This window comes from Netta rufina (genome assembly GCF_964035555.1).
Source record: "Netta rufina genome assembly, chromosome: 2".
Taxonomy (NCBI): domain Eukaryota; kingdom Metazoa; phylum Chordata; class Aves; order Anseriformes; family Anatidae; genus Netta; species Netta rufina.
In genome coordinates, this window is record NC_140124.1 from 19,820,431 (window position 1) to 19,841,232 (window position 20,802).

At 38.1% G+C, this 20,802-nt stretch overlaps 1 protein-coding gene across 1 annotated transcript in view; it reads left to right on the forward strand.

Annotated features, from left to right (window-relative positions):
* The window catches only part of LOC311222510 (LIM zinc-binding domain-containing Nebulette), a 256,423-nt gene that overhangs the window by 54,133 nt on the left and 181,488 nt on the right, over positions 1-20,802 (forward strand). Inside the window, exon 3 of the mRNA XM_084306842.1 lies at positions 20,029-20,113. Coding sequence (XP_084162968.1) covers positions 20,029-20,113 — 85 coding nt within the window. The remainder of the gene's footprint in view (positions 1-20,028; positions 20,114-20,802) is intronic.

A 20,802-nucleotide genomic window follows, 5' to 3' on the forward strand; every position in this document is an offset into this window, starting at 1 on the left:
TTTAGTCAGAGCTGTGAGCTGTGTAGTAAAGCCTTTTCAGAGCAGTGAATGGTCACCTTACTAAGGGTATGTGTCACTAAAAAAAATCCAGACAGACCTGGTTTGCAGTTCCATGCAGGAGTTTTTGAGGAGCTTTGAATAAAATGCTTTTTGTTGCTCTTACTTTCTACATGGGAAGTTCTTTAGGTCTAAGTTAATGCACTTGAATCATAAAGGGCTCATTCCTGAGGCTAATCTAAGCAGGAGTTACTGGGGAAGCCTCCAAATTGCACAGGAACATTTTTGCTCTTGTATTATTTGTTTTAAATATCTTTTAGCTAAATCAAGCACAAAATCTAACACTTGGACACCATATGGACTCATGATGTTTATGAGAAGTATTACTAGGGATATGAGATCCATAAATCAGGGAGTGGTTTCCATTGATCTATAAGTGTATTCTCTTTCCCAGTGACCAAGATATATAGTAATGTTTGTATTTCTTGACATTTCCGGGCAGATTGTATGCTAGAAAGCACAAGAGACTTGCTTGTATTTTGCTTGCATTTCATGGCATCATGTGTTTCTAAAAGAGCATCCTGTCCTCTTTCCTTCTGGCAAAAGGTAGCAATGTAGGGATTCTGTTCTATGTTGACCTATTTTCCATCTATTTCTGTCACTGTATCAGTTAATAGTGCATTGGCAGGAAATAAAAGAATTTATGCCCATTCTCTAGCTGCTCTCCTCTGCTTTCCGCGGTTATGAAACAATATTTTTTTAAATTTTATTTTAGACCATAATTTTCCCCATCTTTTTCCATCTTTTTTTTTTTTTTTTTTTTTTTTTTTTTTTTTCAGATCAACAACTATAAATTCTGTCATAGTTCTGTTCTACCATCTTTTTCCCATCCAGATTTCCTTGTATGCTCTCAGTTCAGATGACTAACAGCAGCCTCTCAGCAGAAGGTTAGTTTTCTAATCTATGTAAAATCTGTCTTTTAAAAACAGGCAAAGCTCAAATTGGACTGATCAAATCGAATGAAAGGAAACAGAAAACACAGGGCTGCTTTAACTAGAAAGTAGTAGCTAAGGCTAATATGGATTAGGTCAGGTTTGGCAAGAGTGTGCATCTCAGAATTACATCCATTACCTGGTCCATGCTCTCAGGCTCACTGGAGAAATAAATAGAAAAGTAATTGGTGGAACTTAAAGTTATGCTGTTGACCAAAGACAGGAGATAATGTGTTTCCTCTTCTAGCTACATACATGTATATAGGTGTTACATTTGAAAGAGGTCCTGTGTTTTTAAATGCTGCTGCATCATTTTTTTCCTGTCTCAGCAGAGGTCAATAAATATGCAGTTATGAAAATTTCCTCTCTTAATTATAGTAGATATGTGATCCACATTCAAAGCAGAGTATAACTGAAGAAGTCTTTCATTTGTGGAGCTAATTATTTTAACTGTTCACCATCTTAGTCTTTGCGTTATTGTTTGTATCTAGTATCTAGTATTTTGCCCTTCACTGGCATCTGGGTCATGTGTTACTGGAAATAAATAAGGTGCCATGCAGATATCCAGTGGTTTAGGCTTCCAGATTTTGGTCCCGTGAGGACTTTCACATCAACTAGTCTACAAGGCACTGTTGTGAGAAGTCTTAACAGGTCTTAAAGCCAAGTTCAACTGGGATGCAAAGTAGTGGAAAGCTATTCTGTATTCCTACTGAAGTGTTTCTCAGTGGTATTTAGGACTGAGCTGCAGTCAGATACAGCAGACTGTCCACTTTCATCTGCTGACCTGGTTGTTCAGCTTCTTTCTGTACTGGTGACAGCCCCTGCTGCTTGCATTCATTAGGACCAGCTGCTTCTTACCCTGGGCCACCTTCACTTCCTTCAAAGTCAGTTGTGGCTGCAGTGCTTTCTGAATGGTGAGGATCTCAGTGGAATATTTTGTAGGTGTGTGTGTACATATATAACATAGCAGTGGTGTAAGAAAGAAATGCAGTACCAAACAAACAAACAAAAAAAACCCACAAAAGAGTAGGTTATACTCTTATCCAGTATCAAGGTAAAACTGACATTTAAGACTACTTAATTGATGTCATCTGGGAAAGCATTAAAAATGGCCATTGCTTTGTAAAGGACCTTGCAAATTTTTCCCTGTTTCCAGTTCAATTGTTTGTCCAAGTTTTTACCAGCCCATCCCTGTGCATTGCCAAAATTCATGGTGAGGGCTACTGTGCAGGCACACGAATGTGTGAGTATTCTGTAGCACATTTACTGGGCTTGTTTCTTATTACACTAAATGTGCTTTGTTCAACTTCACTCTAAAAGGGAGGATTAAGGCACATGCTTATAAATGTGCTTCATGTACAAATGCTTCATATATCAATAAGTTCTCACTGCTGACTTCACAAGTGAAATCACAGAACAGCGGGGGTGCAGGTATCTCCTAACTTCTGCACTGTTTTTTGTGCTCAGCTTAGTTACTGCTTGTCCATCTTTTGTCTTTGATACCCAAGGAAATCGCTACTACACAGACACAGTACATTTCCTATTCCAATACATATTTCCTCTTCCATTGTGTTGGGGTACATCATATGATGCTAGAAAGTGCATTCTCTACACTTAGTTCAAACAGGAAGTGAGACTCAGATTTTACCAAAGGGGCCTAACTTTTGTTGAATATGGACCCTACTATCTACAATGAAAGAACCAATTCAGTTCAAAGGTATCTGCCTTACAAAACGTGAATGGAAGCTATTATGGGATGATAGGATAATTCAGACTGAAGGGACCTCAGAATGTCCTGCTCAAAGTAGGGTCAGCTATGATCAGTCAGGTCTTGAAAACATCTTGAAAGATGGAGGCTGTCTCTGGGCAATCTTTTCCTGTCCTCATGGTGGAAGAGATTCTTCTTATATTCAGCCTGAACATATCCTGTTTCAGTTTATGCCCAGTGTCTGTTGTGTTCCACAAGGCACTGCTGTGAAGAGCCTGTCTCTTTTTTCTTGATTCTCCTTGTTGGAGTTCTCCAACTTCTTGCAGCTGTTGGACAGCTTCTCTAAGGTCTCCTCAAAACCATTTAGAATAGAATAGTTCAGCTGGAAATCTACAAAGATTATCGAGCCCAACTACCTGACCATGTCGGGGCTAACCAAAAGTTAAAGCATGTTATTAAAGGCATTATCCAGATGCCCACTGTCAGGCTTGCGGCACCAGCCACCTCATTAGGAAGCCTGTTGCAGAGTTTGACCACCCTAATGGTAAAGAAATTTTACTTTATATCCAGTCTGACCCTCCTGTGGTGCAGCTTTGTGCTGTTCCTCCACATCCTGCCATTGGTTCCCAGGGAGCAGAGACCAGCACCTCCCTCTGTGCTTCACCTCCTCAGGAGGCTGCAGAGAGCAATGAGGCTGCCTCTCAGCCTCCTTTTCTGGAGACTATACAACCCAGATGTCCTCAGCCCCTCCTTACTGGACATGTCATCCAGCCCTTTTCCCAGCTTTGCTACCCCTTGCATTTACCCCTGTTGAATTTCATGCCATTGCTGAAATGGTAACCATCTTTCCCCAGTATGAGTAAACACTGCTTAGGCTGTCCTCAAGGGGTAAGTGCTCCTGCCAACAAGGTCTGCCATCTTGGTAGACCTTGTTGATTTCACTCCTGTTTATTGTTTTTCTGGTATTGATGGCCCAGTGCTGGCTGCAGAATTCTAGATGTGGCCTAATAAGTATTAGCCAGAGGGAGATAATCACTTCCCTCAATCTACTAGCTGTGTTTCTGTTAATGCAGCCCCAGGTGTCCTCCAGTGTAAAGAGAAGCTGTGTTGCCCCACGCAGGGTGTGAGCAGAGGGCTTAGGCTATCCTGCAAGACTGGGTGTTTTAAACCGCAGCTTGCATTGTCATGCAAGTAGCAGGAGGCAGATGGTTGAGCCTTCTTCTCTACTAGTGATCAATATGCCACCTTGGTATGTCTTTCTGCCTCCATCTGTTGGCAGGCTGGTGGTGGAGTAACCTATCATGGGACATATGCAAGGCTATCATTGTCTGCAGCACCACATAGAGAGAATTGTACATATGCTTAGCTGTACTGCTGGCCCTTTTTACAAGAATTATTGTTGGAAACAGAACCCTTTTCTGGCGTGTCAGAGTCCTTGTTCATTTATTGTTTCCTTCCCAACGCTTTCAGCCAAGAAGCAGTAGACAGAGGTTTAGCAGTAGGGATTTGAGAAGAGAACAAGTGACAGAAGAAAGGGACAAGCAGTGAATGACACTGAGAGAGTTTGAGTCATTTCCCTGGCCAGCTGCAGTGCTGGCCACTGGAAAGATTTCTCCTCGTCTTGCCACTGATTTTACTTATTATTATTGCAGGTTATTGCAGCTGTATTTTGACCTTAATTGGCAGTCATTGCTTTTGGGGAGCAAAAAAAAAATTACAAGGTTTGTGTATCAGAGTTCTCAATAGGGGGAAATTTAGTATTAAAGCACACTAGTTACAAGAACCTAGTGACCATAAGGAAGTTTTTTTAAATATTAAATTTATTTTCCCTTTTATTTCTTACTTAAACCACTAATAGAAAACTAAGGTTTTAAATCATAATGAATATATAATATTCAATTTTGATCCTGGACATCAGAGAAAAAAGGCAACAGCATCTCAGAAAGTCCACTTGTAAAGAGAAGGGTAGATACGTTTATATGTCTTTGAACAACATGTCATTACTGTTGTAATCTCTGCCATTTTATCTTTTGTTTGTATGAGTAAACTGTATAGTCTGTTAGCTCTTTGGTGCATTGTCTCACTGTACACGTGAAGTCAGATTGTGAACATTTGTATAAGCAGATGGAAACTGTGAGAATGAGTCATTACTCTGTCCTTTAAGTGGAATTCTGGATTATTTGGGGGTTTTGAAAAATTGCAACAGACAATGAAATACAGATTACACAGAAGGGAATCATTGATTTAGTCTTAAATTTAAGATACGAATGAGGAAATTTTCTAGCATTCCCATAGGAGTATGGTTGTCACTTAGTGGTAGGGTGAAAAAAGAAAAATACTACTTTTCCTGGTTCTTGGAAAGTTAGCTCCTAAGGAAAAAAAAAAAAGAAAAAAATAATTTGGAAATCTTGATGGAAAATATTTCAATATTGATGTTTTTCCTTGTGTAAAGGAAGATTAGTTTTATATAGAGATTTCTAATCCAAGTTTTTGACCATATATGACATTTTATCTCAACTTTAGTATGACTTTTGGCAGTCTCCCATACCATCCTCAGAGACAAACTGAGGAAGTATGGGCTAGATAAATGGGCTGGGAGGTGGACTGAAAACTAGCGGAGCTGCCAGGCTCCGAGGGTCATGATCAGTGGCACAAAGTCCTGCTGATGGCTGGTTTGCCCCGAGGATGATGCTGGGAGGTGTGTTATTTAATAGCCTCGCTACTGGCCTGGGTGATGGGACAGAGTGCACACTGAGCAAGTTAGCAGAAGACAGCAAACTGGGAGGAGTGGCCGCTACACCAGAGGGCCTTGCTGTCATCCAGAAGGACCTCGATAGGGAACTCATAGGGAAATGCCAAGTCATGCCCCTCAGGAGGAATAATCCCCTCATAGGATTATGCAGGAGGAATAATGCAGCAGTACAGGCTGGCCCTGACCAGCTGGAAAGCAGCTTGGCAGAAAAGGCTCTGGGGCTGCTGGTGGACAAAAAGTTGGATGTGAGCAAGCAGTGCAGTCTTGCAGCAAGAAAGGCTGTCAGCCTTCTGTGCTGAGCTGGGAGGAGTACTGACCCTAGTTGTAGGGAAGCGATCCTTCCTTTCTACTCCCCTGGTGGGACACATCTGCTGTGTCCAGCGCTGGGTCAGCGCTGGGTTCGCCGCTGCAGGAAAGACATGGAAATACTGTAGTGAAGTGAAGGGCCACAAAGGTGAATGTGAGGGTGATTTTCCAGTGTGAGGTGGCTGGGACATGCTGTGGAGTTCTCAGAGGTATTTAGTAGAGTTTATTATCCTGAACAACCTGCTCAAGTGGAGTGTGCTTTGACAATTCTCAGAGGTGCTGTGTAGCCTCAAATCTTCTTTGGGTCTATGACTTAGAAACAGAGGCAAGAAGGTTCAGAAAAGCCATACTGAAGAGCTTATATTGATACTGGTAAAATGCCAGAACAGAAGTCATTCTTGAAGAATCTGTCTGGAAAGCAGAGGCTGGTTGTTCAGTGATACAACAATGCTACCCAGGATTCTTATACTTCATCTGTACCAGCAAATTAAAGTGTGGTATTGAATTCAGGTGACTACACTGTTCAACTGATAATTGGTGCCAGGCACAATAGCTTTAGCCTGTGCTAGTTACTCTTTCCCAGGCAACTCCTTGTTATAATTCTGACCATGGCCAAGTGAACTTCTCTCCTTAGGCCATTTAGATGTGGTGATGCTGTTTGGGACAGTGAGGAAGCTGACCAGTTGTTGTAGGCTGCTCCATGCAAGCTAGCCTCAGTGCTAGAGAATGTTGCTAGATGCTTTTTGATTTACTAGCATAGATGTAGCCTTTAAGTCTGGGTGCCTGAATCCATAGCTGTCAACCTGGCAACCTCAATAAACGTATCTCCCATGCTTTTAGGCTCATGAATCAGTTGTATTTTCAGAGCAGGACCTTATCAATCTTTAATGACTGATTTGGAACCAGGAGACTAGACATTGTGTCTGAGCCAGAAACCCCTGGAGATTGGGCTCCAAGTTCAACTTCATTTATAAAAAATGAAAGAACCTTAAAAGACATGAAAAAACATTAAAAGGCTTGTATGAAAGAGTAATAAATAAATAAAAAAAGACATAAAAGTATTTCCATGGGAAATGTAAATATATATATATACTTTAAATTCTGAACAGCTACAATAGCTATGCTGTGTTCTTCCATTTTATTTCTTACAGAGCAGAAATTCTGTTGTTTAAACAGCTCTGCTGACAGTATTCTCTGTAGCTATTCTTCATAATATATCCAACTTCCCATCAAAATAGAATGTTTAGTCTTTCACCAGTGAGCAATGCACAGCGTGCATGTTTTTAACAAGTTTGACAAAGCCAGATTAATTCAGTATGTACTCGAGTTTTTTTCAAAGACATCTTTTTATTTCACCAAAGTTATGGCTCATGATTTATCTGTTTATATTTTCCTGGGTACTTACTTTGGACTCAGTCATGGCTTTTCACTGTTTGGATTTCAGTGAAACTAAGGATGTTCATCAAGTAAAGAGTGTGGGCAACTGTCATCCAGATATTTCAGTTTTCACTTGGTTGACATGCTTACCAAACTTGGGCTTCGGTGTGCAGAGGTTTTCCCTTTGCTTTTCCTGGCCGCTGATCTGTTCCACAGAGGCCTCAGCTTTCTCAAGTGAGGTCTTCGTCACCTTGAGTAGGAAGTGATGTGGCTGAACACCTTGTAAATCTTGGTCTCTGGGTTTTGATGAAAATGCAAACAGAGCTCCCTTAGGCAAAGGCTCAAATGTGCTGGTGCAGGAGGAGAAACGTATGAAGGAGCATGGCAGAACTGTGCTCTTCTGCAGACTTGAGAAATGTACTAGTTCTAAGCAGATGCTTAGAAACTGCTTTAAGCACTTGGAAGTGCTTTAGTTTGAATGTCGAAACTGTTTCTGTATTGTGCATTTGTTCTTGTGTTAAAAGCTATTTGTGGAAGGCACTCCACGCTCCTGTCTGGTTGTAGACTCAGAGCCTAAAGGTCCATATGCAGCCCCCAGGAACAATCTCAATACAAGTAAGGAAGTATGATATATATCAGAGACATTTGCAGAGAGGTCTAGTTTTGGCAGATGTATGGCTCTTTGAGCTTTAAAATATTACACTAGTTCTTGAATTATTATACAGAAAATACAGAGTTTTTTGAATCTAAAATGTTTTTAGTGTAAATTACAACAATTCCATAGAGGCAGCCATGCACTCTAACAGTGATTTGAAGTGAGTGGGTTCGCACTTAGGTGATTTGAGTTGCTGAACTGCTTCAGAGTCTTCAGGAGTCTTCCTCGATGAGCTGAAAGAAATTGGTGGAAATGTACTTCTAGTTCCTATGAACAGACAGGGTTGGCTGGTTCACTGTGTACAAAGATGATAAGTAAATATGTAGAAAAAAATATAACACCAATTAGAAGAGCTAGTGATTCTGTGGAAACTAAGTTAAAGTTGCTTTTAAGTAATTTAATTATTTCCTGTTTTATTTATTTATTTATTTTTTCATATTTATAAAATAAGTATTGTATTTTTGCTTTTGTGAATATTTTTTCTACTAATAATCTGTATGCAATTGGAACAAAATTTTGGGAGAAGATCATTAACACTGTACTGAAATAGCAAAAGAACAACAGAGAGTTCTGAAATAATTTACCTGTTGAAAAAAAAACACACACACATAAATTTAAAGGAATCTCTATGGTCTTGCAACCTTGATTTATTAACTTAAGATGATCGTTTAATGGCTTAGCTTTCTTTTGTGCCATCAGGGAAAAGGGGTAGTACTGGTCATGCACAGTACAATTAACAGTTTTTCAACAATGAGACTATCTTAGGTGTTTATGAACAAGCTTCAGCTATTAACACCGTGTCACTGTGAACTTAAATATAGCAGCTACATATAGTGTGCTTTCCATTTCCTATTCTCTCTCTCTTTATCCCCTACTCATAAAGATGTCTTCCATTGTATTCCAAATGGATTCAGTTCTGTGTTTGAGGGTTCTGGCTATATATAGCTGATGTGTTTGCAGGAATTTAGTAGTGGGTGTAGAAGGGGGACCAGATAGTGACATCTGCCAGGTTTGTGACCTGTCTGCAGCATTTAAGCATAAGGAAGAGAACTGGGAGATGTTTGACTTACTTTTTTTTCATGACTATGAATTCCCTCCCAGGTTGTCTGTGTTCCTGTGGTGTAAATGCTATTTAACAGCTATGCTGTGTGATTTGAAGCACCAGCTTTTCGTTTTTCGTTTCATCTTATGTATGTCACCTGTTTTTTCTATGGTTAGATGACTTCCTTTCTTCTCTGCCTATTCCATAATTCACTTTTTTGTACTTAATCTAACAGTGTGACATTGCATCTTCTCTCTTGTATAGGTTGAATTTTTACATAGCTCATGGAAATTACTTTTTCTTCCACATTTCTTTTTCTTGGTAATTAAAATACTTGGTGTATGCTCTGGGAAGGCTGCCTTTGTAAATTAACTTAGAAATAGTTTGTGTACCTCATGTATGTTAATTCAGCTAACATATTTTTTGGGGGGGAATATTTTACATCTTAAGAGATTCTTTTGTTAGGATATCAGCAGTCATTCAGCAGCTGTTCTCTTTCCAGGGAAGAGATAGAAGAGGTTTCTTTGCCTTTTGATCTGAAGTTGCTGAAAGATGCAGATTTACAGTGAGGATTGCTGGTCTTCAGGCTAAGGGAATGAAAAGCTCAGGAGATGTCATCAGGTCCTGGTTGTTTGAATAACACTGTGGAAACTTGTGCAAGTCACCCCAAATGGCATCCAGTGCAGTTGCTTTGGTCTCTAAAACAAGGTGTGTGTCTGTATCATTTAGGATTTATGACCAAGAAAGTGATGAGAAAGCTCATGCTCTATCAGTTACCTCAAACTTATTCTTTTGCCCAAGTCTTTGCTGAAAACATGAATAACTGTGACATCAACTCCTATACTTTCAGGGTGGCGGGATAATTTCAACAGGGAGAAAATAGAGAAAGCAACAAGGAAATAAAGGGGAAAGTACAGTTTTGTAGCAATACTGGTGGAGAATTTCTATGTGTTTATTGTGAAAATAGTTAACAGTCCATAAGGAACAGAAAGCATAATGTATGCAGCAGTTCTGGGGGTGTTTGAAAGATATTATGTGAAAATATGCTACCTGGTTTTGCTTTGTCGCAGTAAATAAAGAAACATCTGTAGTTTGGTCTGAGTACATACGCTTTAGCATTTGGTACATAGAGACCATATCTTCTGTGTAATATGACATCCTATTCCAAAACTGTCAGTCATTGTGACTTTTGCCAAGGATTTACATTGAAAATTACACTGTTAGCTTTTATATGCTGTTACTGCTTCAGCAGAATTGGACAAAACAGACTTTACTGAAAGTATTCTTCATTTGTGAGCAAAATCTGGATGTATGATAAAATAATTTTGTGAAGGTAAATGTGCCATAATATGAAATCTTACATGCTATAAAACTTTTGCATTCTTGTGCTTCTAATATTCATTTTATGTAAGTGGATACATTACAACAGGGACAGTTCATAAAACTGTACAAATAACATACTTAAAATTTACAGCATGTGAACAAGAAAGTAGTACATTTTTGAAATTATTAGAAATGTGTTATTTAATAAAACAATGCAGATTCACATTTTCTCAAGGATTTTTCTCTGCAGTATTAACTGATTTGAAATTTCTGCTGTATTACAAGAAATGCAACTACAAGCCCTGCTAAAGAGGAAATTTCTAAATAAATAAAATATAAAATTGCTATGAATTACAGGTCAAGTTCTTTATTTCTGATGCTGAAAGATAAAGAAAAATGGATTATTATTATTTTTTTAATCAACTGTACAGTTGTGTAATAGTAGTGTATATTACTACTATTATTTGCCAACCCTGTTAGAAATGTAAAAACAGAGTGGCATCTCTAACCAACTGATTTTGTCATTTTTCACTTGGCAAAACAATAGGTTTTCCATTTTTTACTCTGATACACATGTAAACATAATTCTGTTTAATTTACATTTTTTTCCCTGCTAGCTTAGAGTTGCTGGTGTTGGCACAGTTTAACAGGAAAAAATACTTAGCACTGCAATTACAGCTAAAGAGGTAATGGTGTTAAGATATTCAAAACCAGTTGTTTCCATCTCCCTTCTGGTCTCCTCCCCCATTTTTTTAATAACATCTCAGTTACTTAGATTACTGTTTATTAGGTCTGCCTCTGTAGTAACTTGCTGAAGCAGTCCCTCTGAAGGGGAGTAGTACATAACATGGATGGCTAAACACTTCAGGATGGCTGAGCACCCGTAGTGCTTGAAGTCATTCAGTCGTGCTTGGGAAACAGCTGACTTAGCAGATAACTTTTTGGCTTTTAGGGTCCTTAGATTTCCCATCCTGCTGATAGCCATCTAAAGAGTAATTTCTGCAAGGTCAAAAGAAATATGATGTCCTTCTAGCACTTCTGTCTTCCAGGTGGCTTTTAGTGTCCCTATTTACCATGTATTGGAAGGATAAGTTTGAAATTCAGAAGCACCAATGAATTGTCTAATGTAGTTTGGCTTTATAGTTTTGCAAAAGAAGCAAAGAAAAGCATAAAAAAAACAATTAAAAATAGTCAGCTTACACAGAGGTGTTATGTAGTAGAAAACATGGAAGCTGGAAACTAGAAAAAAAAAAGTCCATGTTTTGTTTCCCAGGTTTTGGGTTTATTTATTTATTTAAAGTTGTCTTCTTTCAGTTTTAGAAGTACAACAGCTGTAATCCAGTTACATTACAACTGTGATCTACTCATATATGAACTAACAGTTTTTCAATGAATACATGTAAATTTAATATTTTTGGTAGCAAATATTATTTCAGTTGATTATTTTCTTGGAACTGAAGGCTTAATACATATAGTAAGCAGTAGATAATCACTCTTTCTTGATCTCTGATGTTTTTCTGTCATAGATTATTGCCATTAATTCTTTTACAATGAAAGTTCATACTTTTTGCATTTGAAAACCTGGGAGACAAAAAAGTGGAATTAGGACAGATTCAAGTTTTGCTTGTATTCCACTTCTAGATGGACTTTGTTTCAGAAAGCTTTAAATTTTGATGTCCATTTAGATGTTTCATTTCAGTCCATGTACTGGGTACTTCCTATTATCTAGGAGCTTCTGAATGCCTGATCTTGTCTTAAGTACCTGTTTATAAGATGTGGTTACTGGCAAGATTTCCTCAGCATGACAAACATGTACAAGTACAGTGTTTTGGCTTTATCTTGAATGCTAAGCATGGGGATGCTGCAGAAAGCATTAATAACAATGAATAGAAAAAATAATAGTTCAGGGGTGAAACCATTTTCTTTACATTCATCAATTGAATGGGACTCTAATTCCAGGCAAAAATGCCCAGACTCTTGGATATTCTTCAAGAAACTTTAATTTCTGCTAATAGAAAATGTTTAACCAATGTTACCTGACTGGATAGATGTTTCAGCACAGACATGATGAGAGTAAGATGCAAATCCTGTAACTGAGCTTGATTTACAATCAGCTTCTCAGGATTTGCAGTCACATAGGGCTATACAAAATCCTACACCAGACGGTTGTGGTGTTTACTACCCCTAGAATTTTCCTTTGTGAACGTTGCAGTGCCATGCCTCTATTTTTCCAATATTTGTATGGTGAATGCAGTTTTTATCTTATGTATTTTGTTTGTTAATATCATGATGTTTGATGTAAACACATCTTTTGAAATCCTTGTTGGTTAATGTTTTAAGAAGTCACTTCTAGCGTGTCTTAAACTGCTGCTGCTGGGTGGGCTTTTCGTGTCCTTCATCAGTCATGACAAAGCTTGACTTGCCATACAAGCACAGAGAGAGTCGGTCATTGTAAGTCTGACAGGCTGAGGTAATGATGACTTTTCATTAAAAGTGCCTTGTTGTGTATGAAGGATAGGAATAGATGAGGTGTGGTTTTGGAACATAGGGAAAGAATGTTGTTTAAGCAACTGTAGTTGTAAAGGTGCTGTTTCATGTAATAAATACAGTGTTCCTTTTGGTAAGGAAATGGTTAAATAAATCACCTATATAGTCTTTGACACATTTCACTGAATCAAAAAAGATTCTGTTAACCAAAGAAGATTTATGGAAATGATTTGAGTATATATACACCTATTATTAGAAATCAGGTGATGAAATGACAGTATGTGGAAGAAAGGAAATTACAAAACATTCCCCTGTAAACCCAGCAAGATTTGGCAGTTTTGATATATAAGGTGGGAATCCTTGCAGTTGGCCATGTACAGAGATGGTGGCTTGTGGTAAGCAGAGAAAGCATTTATATGAGTAATTTTTTGGCATAAAAGTTCTTACTACTTGAAAAAAAATATCAGAATTACGGGATAAAAAAGTGCACACATCACATAAGGGCAGAATTTAGATCCTACTTGCATATTTCAGTGTTATGCTGCTTGAGATACCTATTCATTGCTGGTAGAGTAATTGATAGGAAAATTTAGGAAATTTGTAAGTAAATTTGTCACTGCTGGAGGCATGAATTATACCCCAGTCAACCCTAGAATTTGAGCAAACCAGCTCTGTACAGGTGTCATAAATATACAGCACGTCAGGGCTATGCTGAAGTAACCAAGCATTTGGACCTGTGCGTTGCATACTGCTTTTGTGGCATCTCTGTGTCGTATTACTGGGGTTCTTAAAAGTGATGCTGAAGGGATAAAACAGCATCAGCCATAACAGCTGTGGATGTTGGTATGTGTTAGCTTACCATACTAGATTTGCTGCTGTAAATCAGCAAGTGAAGGTACTGAGAAACTCTGCTTTAGACTGTGATTTTTCCTGCTTGCATTTATGGGGTTTTGTTTCATGGATATTTTGAAAGAAATAATAACAGTCATGCCATGGGGAAGTATTTGGAAATTTTGAGGTATCAGCCTTTCGATGTGTCACTGGTGATCACTTAAAATATTAGAAAAAAAATTTTTCTTACAAACCTATGGAGCTTTCTGTGTATAGGTAATATATTAACCCAGGTGAGCTTTAAACTCACTGCCTGTAATCCCGGTAGCAGTCTAGCACTGGCAAATGATATAAGGTGTGTGTCTTTTTTGTTGAGAGGTTTCCAGTGTTCTACAGATTTTGCTGTTGCAGTCACGTCTTTGTTTTTCACTTTGTGTTGCCAGAGCTCCCTCTTCCTTCCCTGAACTTTTTGATCCTCTGTGGATCCTGCTCCAATAGTTCTCACTTTTTAATCTGCTGTCAGTGTCCATTAATAGGGGTTCCTGCATAGCTCAGGGCTTTCAGTGTGATAGGAAGATAGGAAGATTCATTTATTTCCCCCAAGCATTGGCATCTGAGGAATTATCAATATAGCTGAGGAATAGCTATATTGAAATGAAAATTTTTGAAAAGTTAGAGCTTGGCTACAGTGAAAATTCTGGGAATTCTGCTATTAAAGTCCATGGTGCTGGGCTTTTAGCTTTTTTCCCCCTAAATCTGGAGGCCAGCTGGCTGCACTAAACCATTTCTTTTTGTCATATGGCAAGGTTCTTAGACGTGACCTGCGTATCCCTTCTGTTGTATTTTTAAAGATTTCTTTAAGTAGTCCACTCCTGTGATTTCAGATGTTCTTCATCATATGCCTTGCATTTGCTGAGACAGCCATTCTACTACTTTGATGCATTCGAATTTCTGTATGGAATTTCAAATTGTAAGAGCCATGAAATTTGATATTAGGACTGGCTATTCAATTTTTTATGCTGTTTGCTCTGAAATGTAGTGATCATTTTTCTGCCTTGCTGTCTTTTGTTAAAAGCTTCATTTTTTCAGCCTCTAGCTGGAGGACAGTAAGACACTGTTTCTTGGGGCCAAATACAGTCAGAATATTTAATGTGGTCCCTAACCCTAACTTTTCTAGGCAGCCCTAGATACAAGTCTCTGTGAAAAGGTATCAAATGCGAGGCTGGTAACACAAAGCTGTGCAACATGGGTTTGGTTCTACAGTAGAGTGATACATGGCCCTTCACTTGCTCCAGAAGTGAGGATTGTGAGGGTTGACTTACCCCAACAAGCAGATAGAATATCCTTGCTAACATTTTTTTTGTGGACATCCCTCTCTTCTAAATCTCCTGCAAACCAATCCAAACTCACCTCTCTAGGGGAATTTTCTCATAAGCATGAACTTGTATTTAGCGGGCATACTGGAACAACTGTCTCTTCTACTTCAAATAAGAAATACAGATGCACAAATTAAGTATGTCAAAAAGCAATCCCTTGAACAATAGAAGATGAAGAGAGGAAAATTATTTTCTAAAGCAAACGAATCACAGCCAGAGTGCCTATTCTTCATACAGCAGGGCAGATGCCAGAAGCCACAAAGAATTTTGTCCTTTGTGGAGAGCTGTCAAACCTTCCTTGCCTGCCTTGTTGCCTGAGTTCTGCAGTACCAAAACGGTGTTACCCACTACTTAGATTATTCCTAATCCAAAAGACTTTATAATATTTTAAAGATAAATGATCTTGTACAGAAAGTTCAAAACAAAACAGAAAACCCAGAGAAATCCCTCTCAGAGTTTCAGAGGAGGAAGTGCAACTGAACAAGAAGGTTGAAGCAAGAAGTCAGCCATGGGCAAGGTTTCCCTGCTGCTTCCTTTTTTTTTTTTTTTTTTTTCTTGCTATTGCACATCTTACATTTCTTTCTGTGCAATGGCATGGTTTCAAGGTAAGGAGTGGAAAGTAGTCCCTTGAGTCTTCAAACCTGGGGGTAAGCTGCCAGTTTAAACACTTGCTGGCTGAGGAGAGCTTAATATCTTGTCTCCTTTTTCTAGGTAAATTATTTCTTCTCATGTCTCCCATATGAAAGTTAATTGCTGCTTTGTGTTTCTCCTCTGTGTTTTTGTGCTGAATTCAGAAAACACACAGCAGTCTGCGTGTTTTTTGTAATTCTTGTAATATTGGTTTAATTCCATTTCGTTAATTTTCTTTTTTTTTTTTTTTATTTTTATTTTTTCCAGTCTGCATTACCGCAACTGAAAACAAGTGTTTTTTTTTTTTTTTTTCTTAACCTCCTTGTCCTCTACAGTTGACTTGAAATAGAAGAACTAGAAACAAAAATAAGGAGAGGACAGGTATGGCCTGATGTGACAGACAGTGATGGTAATTGGTATTCTGAAAAGATTTGATAGAGCTGTCCCTCTTCTTAGCAGAAGGGAAATAGTTTTCATTTGTGTAGCTTGTGGATATTCTCTGTTTGAAAGATATCACAATTTGTACATTGTGGACAATTTAGAATAGATATTCTAGGGGAAGAGATAACCTGACAGAAATCTAGTTAAGTGTTGTAATTCTGTAACTGTGACAGCTAACATTACAGTTAGAAAATACACTCACAAAAAATCTCTTAGTCATATCTTAAATGTTGGGTAAATCAGAATGAGCAAGAACGAGGCACGAACATGTTAATTTCAGAACAGGCTTGAATTTATCTCAGACTTTGAATCTGACCTTTTTCAGAACAGGGAAAGCTGAATCTTCATCCCATTATCTCTCAGAACATATTTTTATTCCTTTTGTTGGTTTGAAAGTGTGGAAAAGCTGATGAAAGCCTAACAAGTAGTTGGGAAATTTTCTATGATTCATCAGTGGAAAAGCTAAGAAACTTTCCTAGGTAATTTTCTGAATTCTTGAAGGTTTTGCTATTATTGTTTCCAAATCTCAAAAGTGAAGGTGTTTTCTCATACAGTCAGAGATTGAGTTGTGATTTAATTTATTTATCAGGCTGTGAAGCAGAAGCTAGCAATGCAGTACATAGCAGAAGCACCATCATGTATATACTGATTTGTTCTGGACCTTCTTGTATAGGTCTTTATACAGGATTAATCCTAATAGCATTAGTGTGGTAAGACATATTGCTAAGTAGACTTAGACTAGTAACAAAGGCTTAAAACAAACAAACAAAACCCTTTGGACACTGCTATTAAGCAGCTGGCATGACATCAACCTCTTTAAGCAATTCTCAGCTTTTTCCTCAGACGTCACCTCAGACAAAGGGAAACTGAGCAACAGCTTACCAGGGGCTGTGAGCCCTGTGAGTTCAAGGCCGTTGCCATCCATTTACTCACCCTATTCAGACCCGTCTAATGAAATGTGGTATAGTCTTAATCTGATAGTTAAGAAGCAGATTTGATCATTTTAACATTTGTGTTCAACAAACCTTCTATTTCAGTCAAAATTGTGCAGCGTTACAATGCATCATAGATAGTTTTCATATAATATCTTAATTACTGATATTTTTAGTGATTCTGAAGACACAGTGTCAGTAAGCTTAAAACATATGTGAATGTTGAAGATGGGATTTAAATTTAATGCTAGTGTTTTTAATGGTTTGGAGGCAAGAATTTCCATAATTTAGAAGGATGCATATAAAACCGTGTCTTTCTGGTTGATAAACCATGTGGGTGGTTTCATAAATCAGCTACAGCTAAAATGACAGCCCATAGTGGAATACTTTGCTAATTTAATTTTGCTAAATGATTCTTTTTTTTTAATCACAGTAATACATTGTGATAAATGGTTAATATGATCAGTTTAAAGGCTGATTTCAATTTCAGCAGTTTTTTCATTTTGTCATGAATACTATTTATTTACTTCCATGTTCAAGTGTAAATACTTTTCATTGATATAATCAGTTTTCACTGTCATTTGAAGCATACTAAAGCACCACTTGTTCAAGACAAAGAATATCTTTTCCACTTGAAATATGGAGCTAGTGTTTCTAAAATAAGTAACGATCTTAGATAACATCAGTGCCCAAGTGATTTGCTCTGATTGTTGAAATACTTGTGAGTTTCTGAATACTAATTGTGGAACAAACCATTTGATTTGCAAATGATCAGAGATAAAAGCTGGTGTAGGATAGGGACAAAGTATACTCTCATATGCTTCAGAATAAAGACGAGGATAATTTGGGAGCCTAGCTTTACAGAAACACCTCTGCTGCTGTTGCCAGCAGGTTTTGAGGGCTGTGACTTGGACACCTGTCTCAGTGTTACATGGATTCACAAGGGGACTAGGCAAAAAAAGAAAAAAAAGCCACCTGAGCTGTCTCCTGCTCTGTGCTTCCCGTGTTAAAGGGGATGAGTACAGTTGATTGTCATGATTGTGCTACCAGGGTCATAGTACATAACCACAATAGAAAGCAGTGCTATGAAACTTTATGGGAATGGTTTTGGCATTCGACATTTGCCTAACATTGTTCTTGAATCATGTGTGTGGCAGTTGATATTTCAGGGGCAGGGATTCTGCTGTCTGCATGAGTTATCTACGGATATCTGAGTCTGCCTTTCCTTATACTGCGCACTCTTCATTGCTACAATTTTCCTTGGATATCAGCAAACCCTGACTGTGAGGTGGCTCATTGCCTTCTCCATCTGTCCATTGCTGCTTTCCAAATGGAGCTCATGGCCCTCCTTGTGGCCAGTCTGGCGTTTGTCTTTCTCTTCTATACCAAATGAGGAAGGATGAGGGAAGAGGTGAAATAAAGGGGAAGAAAACTTCACTTCTGCAAGTATCTGCCTCTTCCAAGGCATTCAGCACTTTCTTGTGCGGATAACATTTGCTTCATGCAAGTGCTGATTCCAGTTTATGCCCTCAGCAAAGCCCAGTCCTGTCTCCCCATGCACTGCTGGAGCTGTGACTGAGCCATTCAGCTCCCTGGCACCACCTGGCCATGGGGAGCCCCTGGTCTGAGAAGGGAGGAAGACAGGCAGCAGCCTCCTTCAGCATATACATGGGCTGAATGAAACACTGCTTCCTGTGGCCTGAGCTACAGCTTAGGTGGGCTTGGGAGGACTGTAGCTGCAGAAGAATTGGCTGGATTGTGTCACGACTGGGATTTTATTTTTCTGGTTTTCAGTGATGTTGGCTATTCCAGACAAATGTCTAATAGGTGGGAATGTATTTCACCTTAAATTTTTAAACGTGCAGTGTCATTAGTCCTCCATCTGTCAGATAAAAATTAACTATGAAACCACACACTTCATGGAAATAAGACTTGTAAATGGAAAACAAAACTTACAGTTTTGATTGAAAATATATATAATCTTTGCAAAGCAGAGAAATTTTCTAATGGAGCTGTAGAGACTGAACTAGTTTCCGAAAGAACATATTAGAGAGAAACATTTCCGTGGGCAAACTCCAGGTTAATACTGTATGTCCTCAGTCTTTTGACTCTTACTTACTGCTTACTCCCTCTGCAGATATTAAGCTGCGAATGTTATTGTGTCTAAAATGCTATGCCTGTTTTGTTTTACCTCTGAAATGTTAGAGGCACAAATGGATTAGCTGACAGACATGAGAAGCTGTGAGTGGTAACTGAATGCGTGAGTGCCTCACAAAATTGTAAGCTGAATCTTTTGGTTTGAGGCTGAAGGTTCTGGAAATAAATTAGTAAGAATCAGTTTCATTAAAATGTTTCTGCCTCATGTTGTCTTTTGGGATAGCCTGTCTACTGTTGTTATTTCCTTCTTTTGTTGGTCTTTCCTATAAGATAGCTTTTGGTTTGGCAGTAAGGTTACAGGATAAATCTATGAAAATGAATAAATCATAGTTCTGTAAATGAAATCTAAGTATGATGACTAGGGTCTTACTATTAAAGATGTCTAAAATGCCAGAGAAAATAGTAGGAATGTGTTAAAGTGGTGTAAAATTTCAAATCAAAAAAGAGATGACTAATAGATTGCAGTCCTGAGCCATTGCAATCTTTGGTAGTAGATATGATTTTTCTTTTATACACAACAGTGTATCAACACATTTACCATTAAAGTGTTTGACCTTCTGTACCTGGATTGTCGGTATAACCTGTCTTGATCCCTCAGGTTTCTGCACTAATGGATTTAAGACACCATGCTACTCCATCTGTACTCATTTATGGAACTTTTGAATTTATATATACCACTTTTATTTTAAGGCATTCTACTTCAGTCTTCATTCATCACATGACTATACCAAGAAAGGGCAGTTAAACATACTTTTATTCACTTTATTGAAAACGAATTTTGTCCTGTTGGTCTCAATAGACAGCGGCCGGGATGATGGGTGGTATTTAGACTTATTACAGGAACTCATTCCTGTTGTGTTTGCAAGGCATGACTGACACAATATTTTTAGACTAAATACTTCTATCACAAATTCAGTAAACTCTGAAATAGTTCTGTACAGTCTAGGAAACAGTGCTGGGATGCATTTGACTTTCTATCATGTGTAAATATTTACCCTTTGGCTTTGTGCTTCTTGTTTTAGACATTACCCAAAGCAGTCCTTCACTACAGTGGCTGATACACCAGAAAATCTTCGCCTGAAGCAACAGAGTGAATTGCAGAGTCAGGTAAATCAAGTAATTCTCGTGTTTCATTATTAGATTACCAGCCCCACCTCTCTGTAGTTTTTGGAAGTAGTATTAATTTCTTCATACTGATATGTAGTAGCACTCTAACAGGAAGTAATATTTGTAGGTCAAAATAACACTATAAAACTTAGGGTTTTATGTCCAATCTCACTTAGGCTAGTTATCATGCAATTGTAACTCCATTGATGTCACTGAAATCTCTCATTTTCAATAGTATTTGAAGTATCTCTTTAAGTACTTTTTAATGTTTGAAATTTAATAGCTGAACCCAGAGAGTTCATTTGCCTTAGATGAACTGTCACTTTTAGCTTACATCAAACTTCAAAGCTGTGTGATTAGCAAACAATTAATTTGTCATTAGCAAACGTCTAGAAGCCTGACTGAGTGATCCATTTATGGATCTATTATGTCCTGGTGAACTCAGATATGAAGCGTTCTGTAAGCCAGATGTGATAAAAAAATTATAAATAGAAACTTACCTAAATTAATAAAATATTGAAATTAAATGGTAAAAAGTGGAGAAAAAAAAAAAAAGCAATGAAGACTTGTTACCCAAACATCACGTTTGCTTATGACTGTAACCCAGTAGTCCACAATATACATTTTTAATTGATATTAATTCCTTAGTATTTGATCTTTTCCCCCTAAAGTATCTCTTTTCTAGTGTT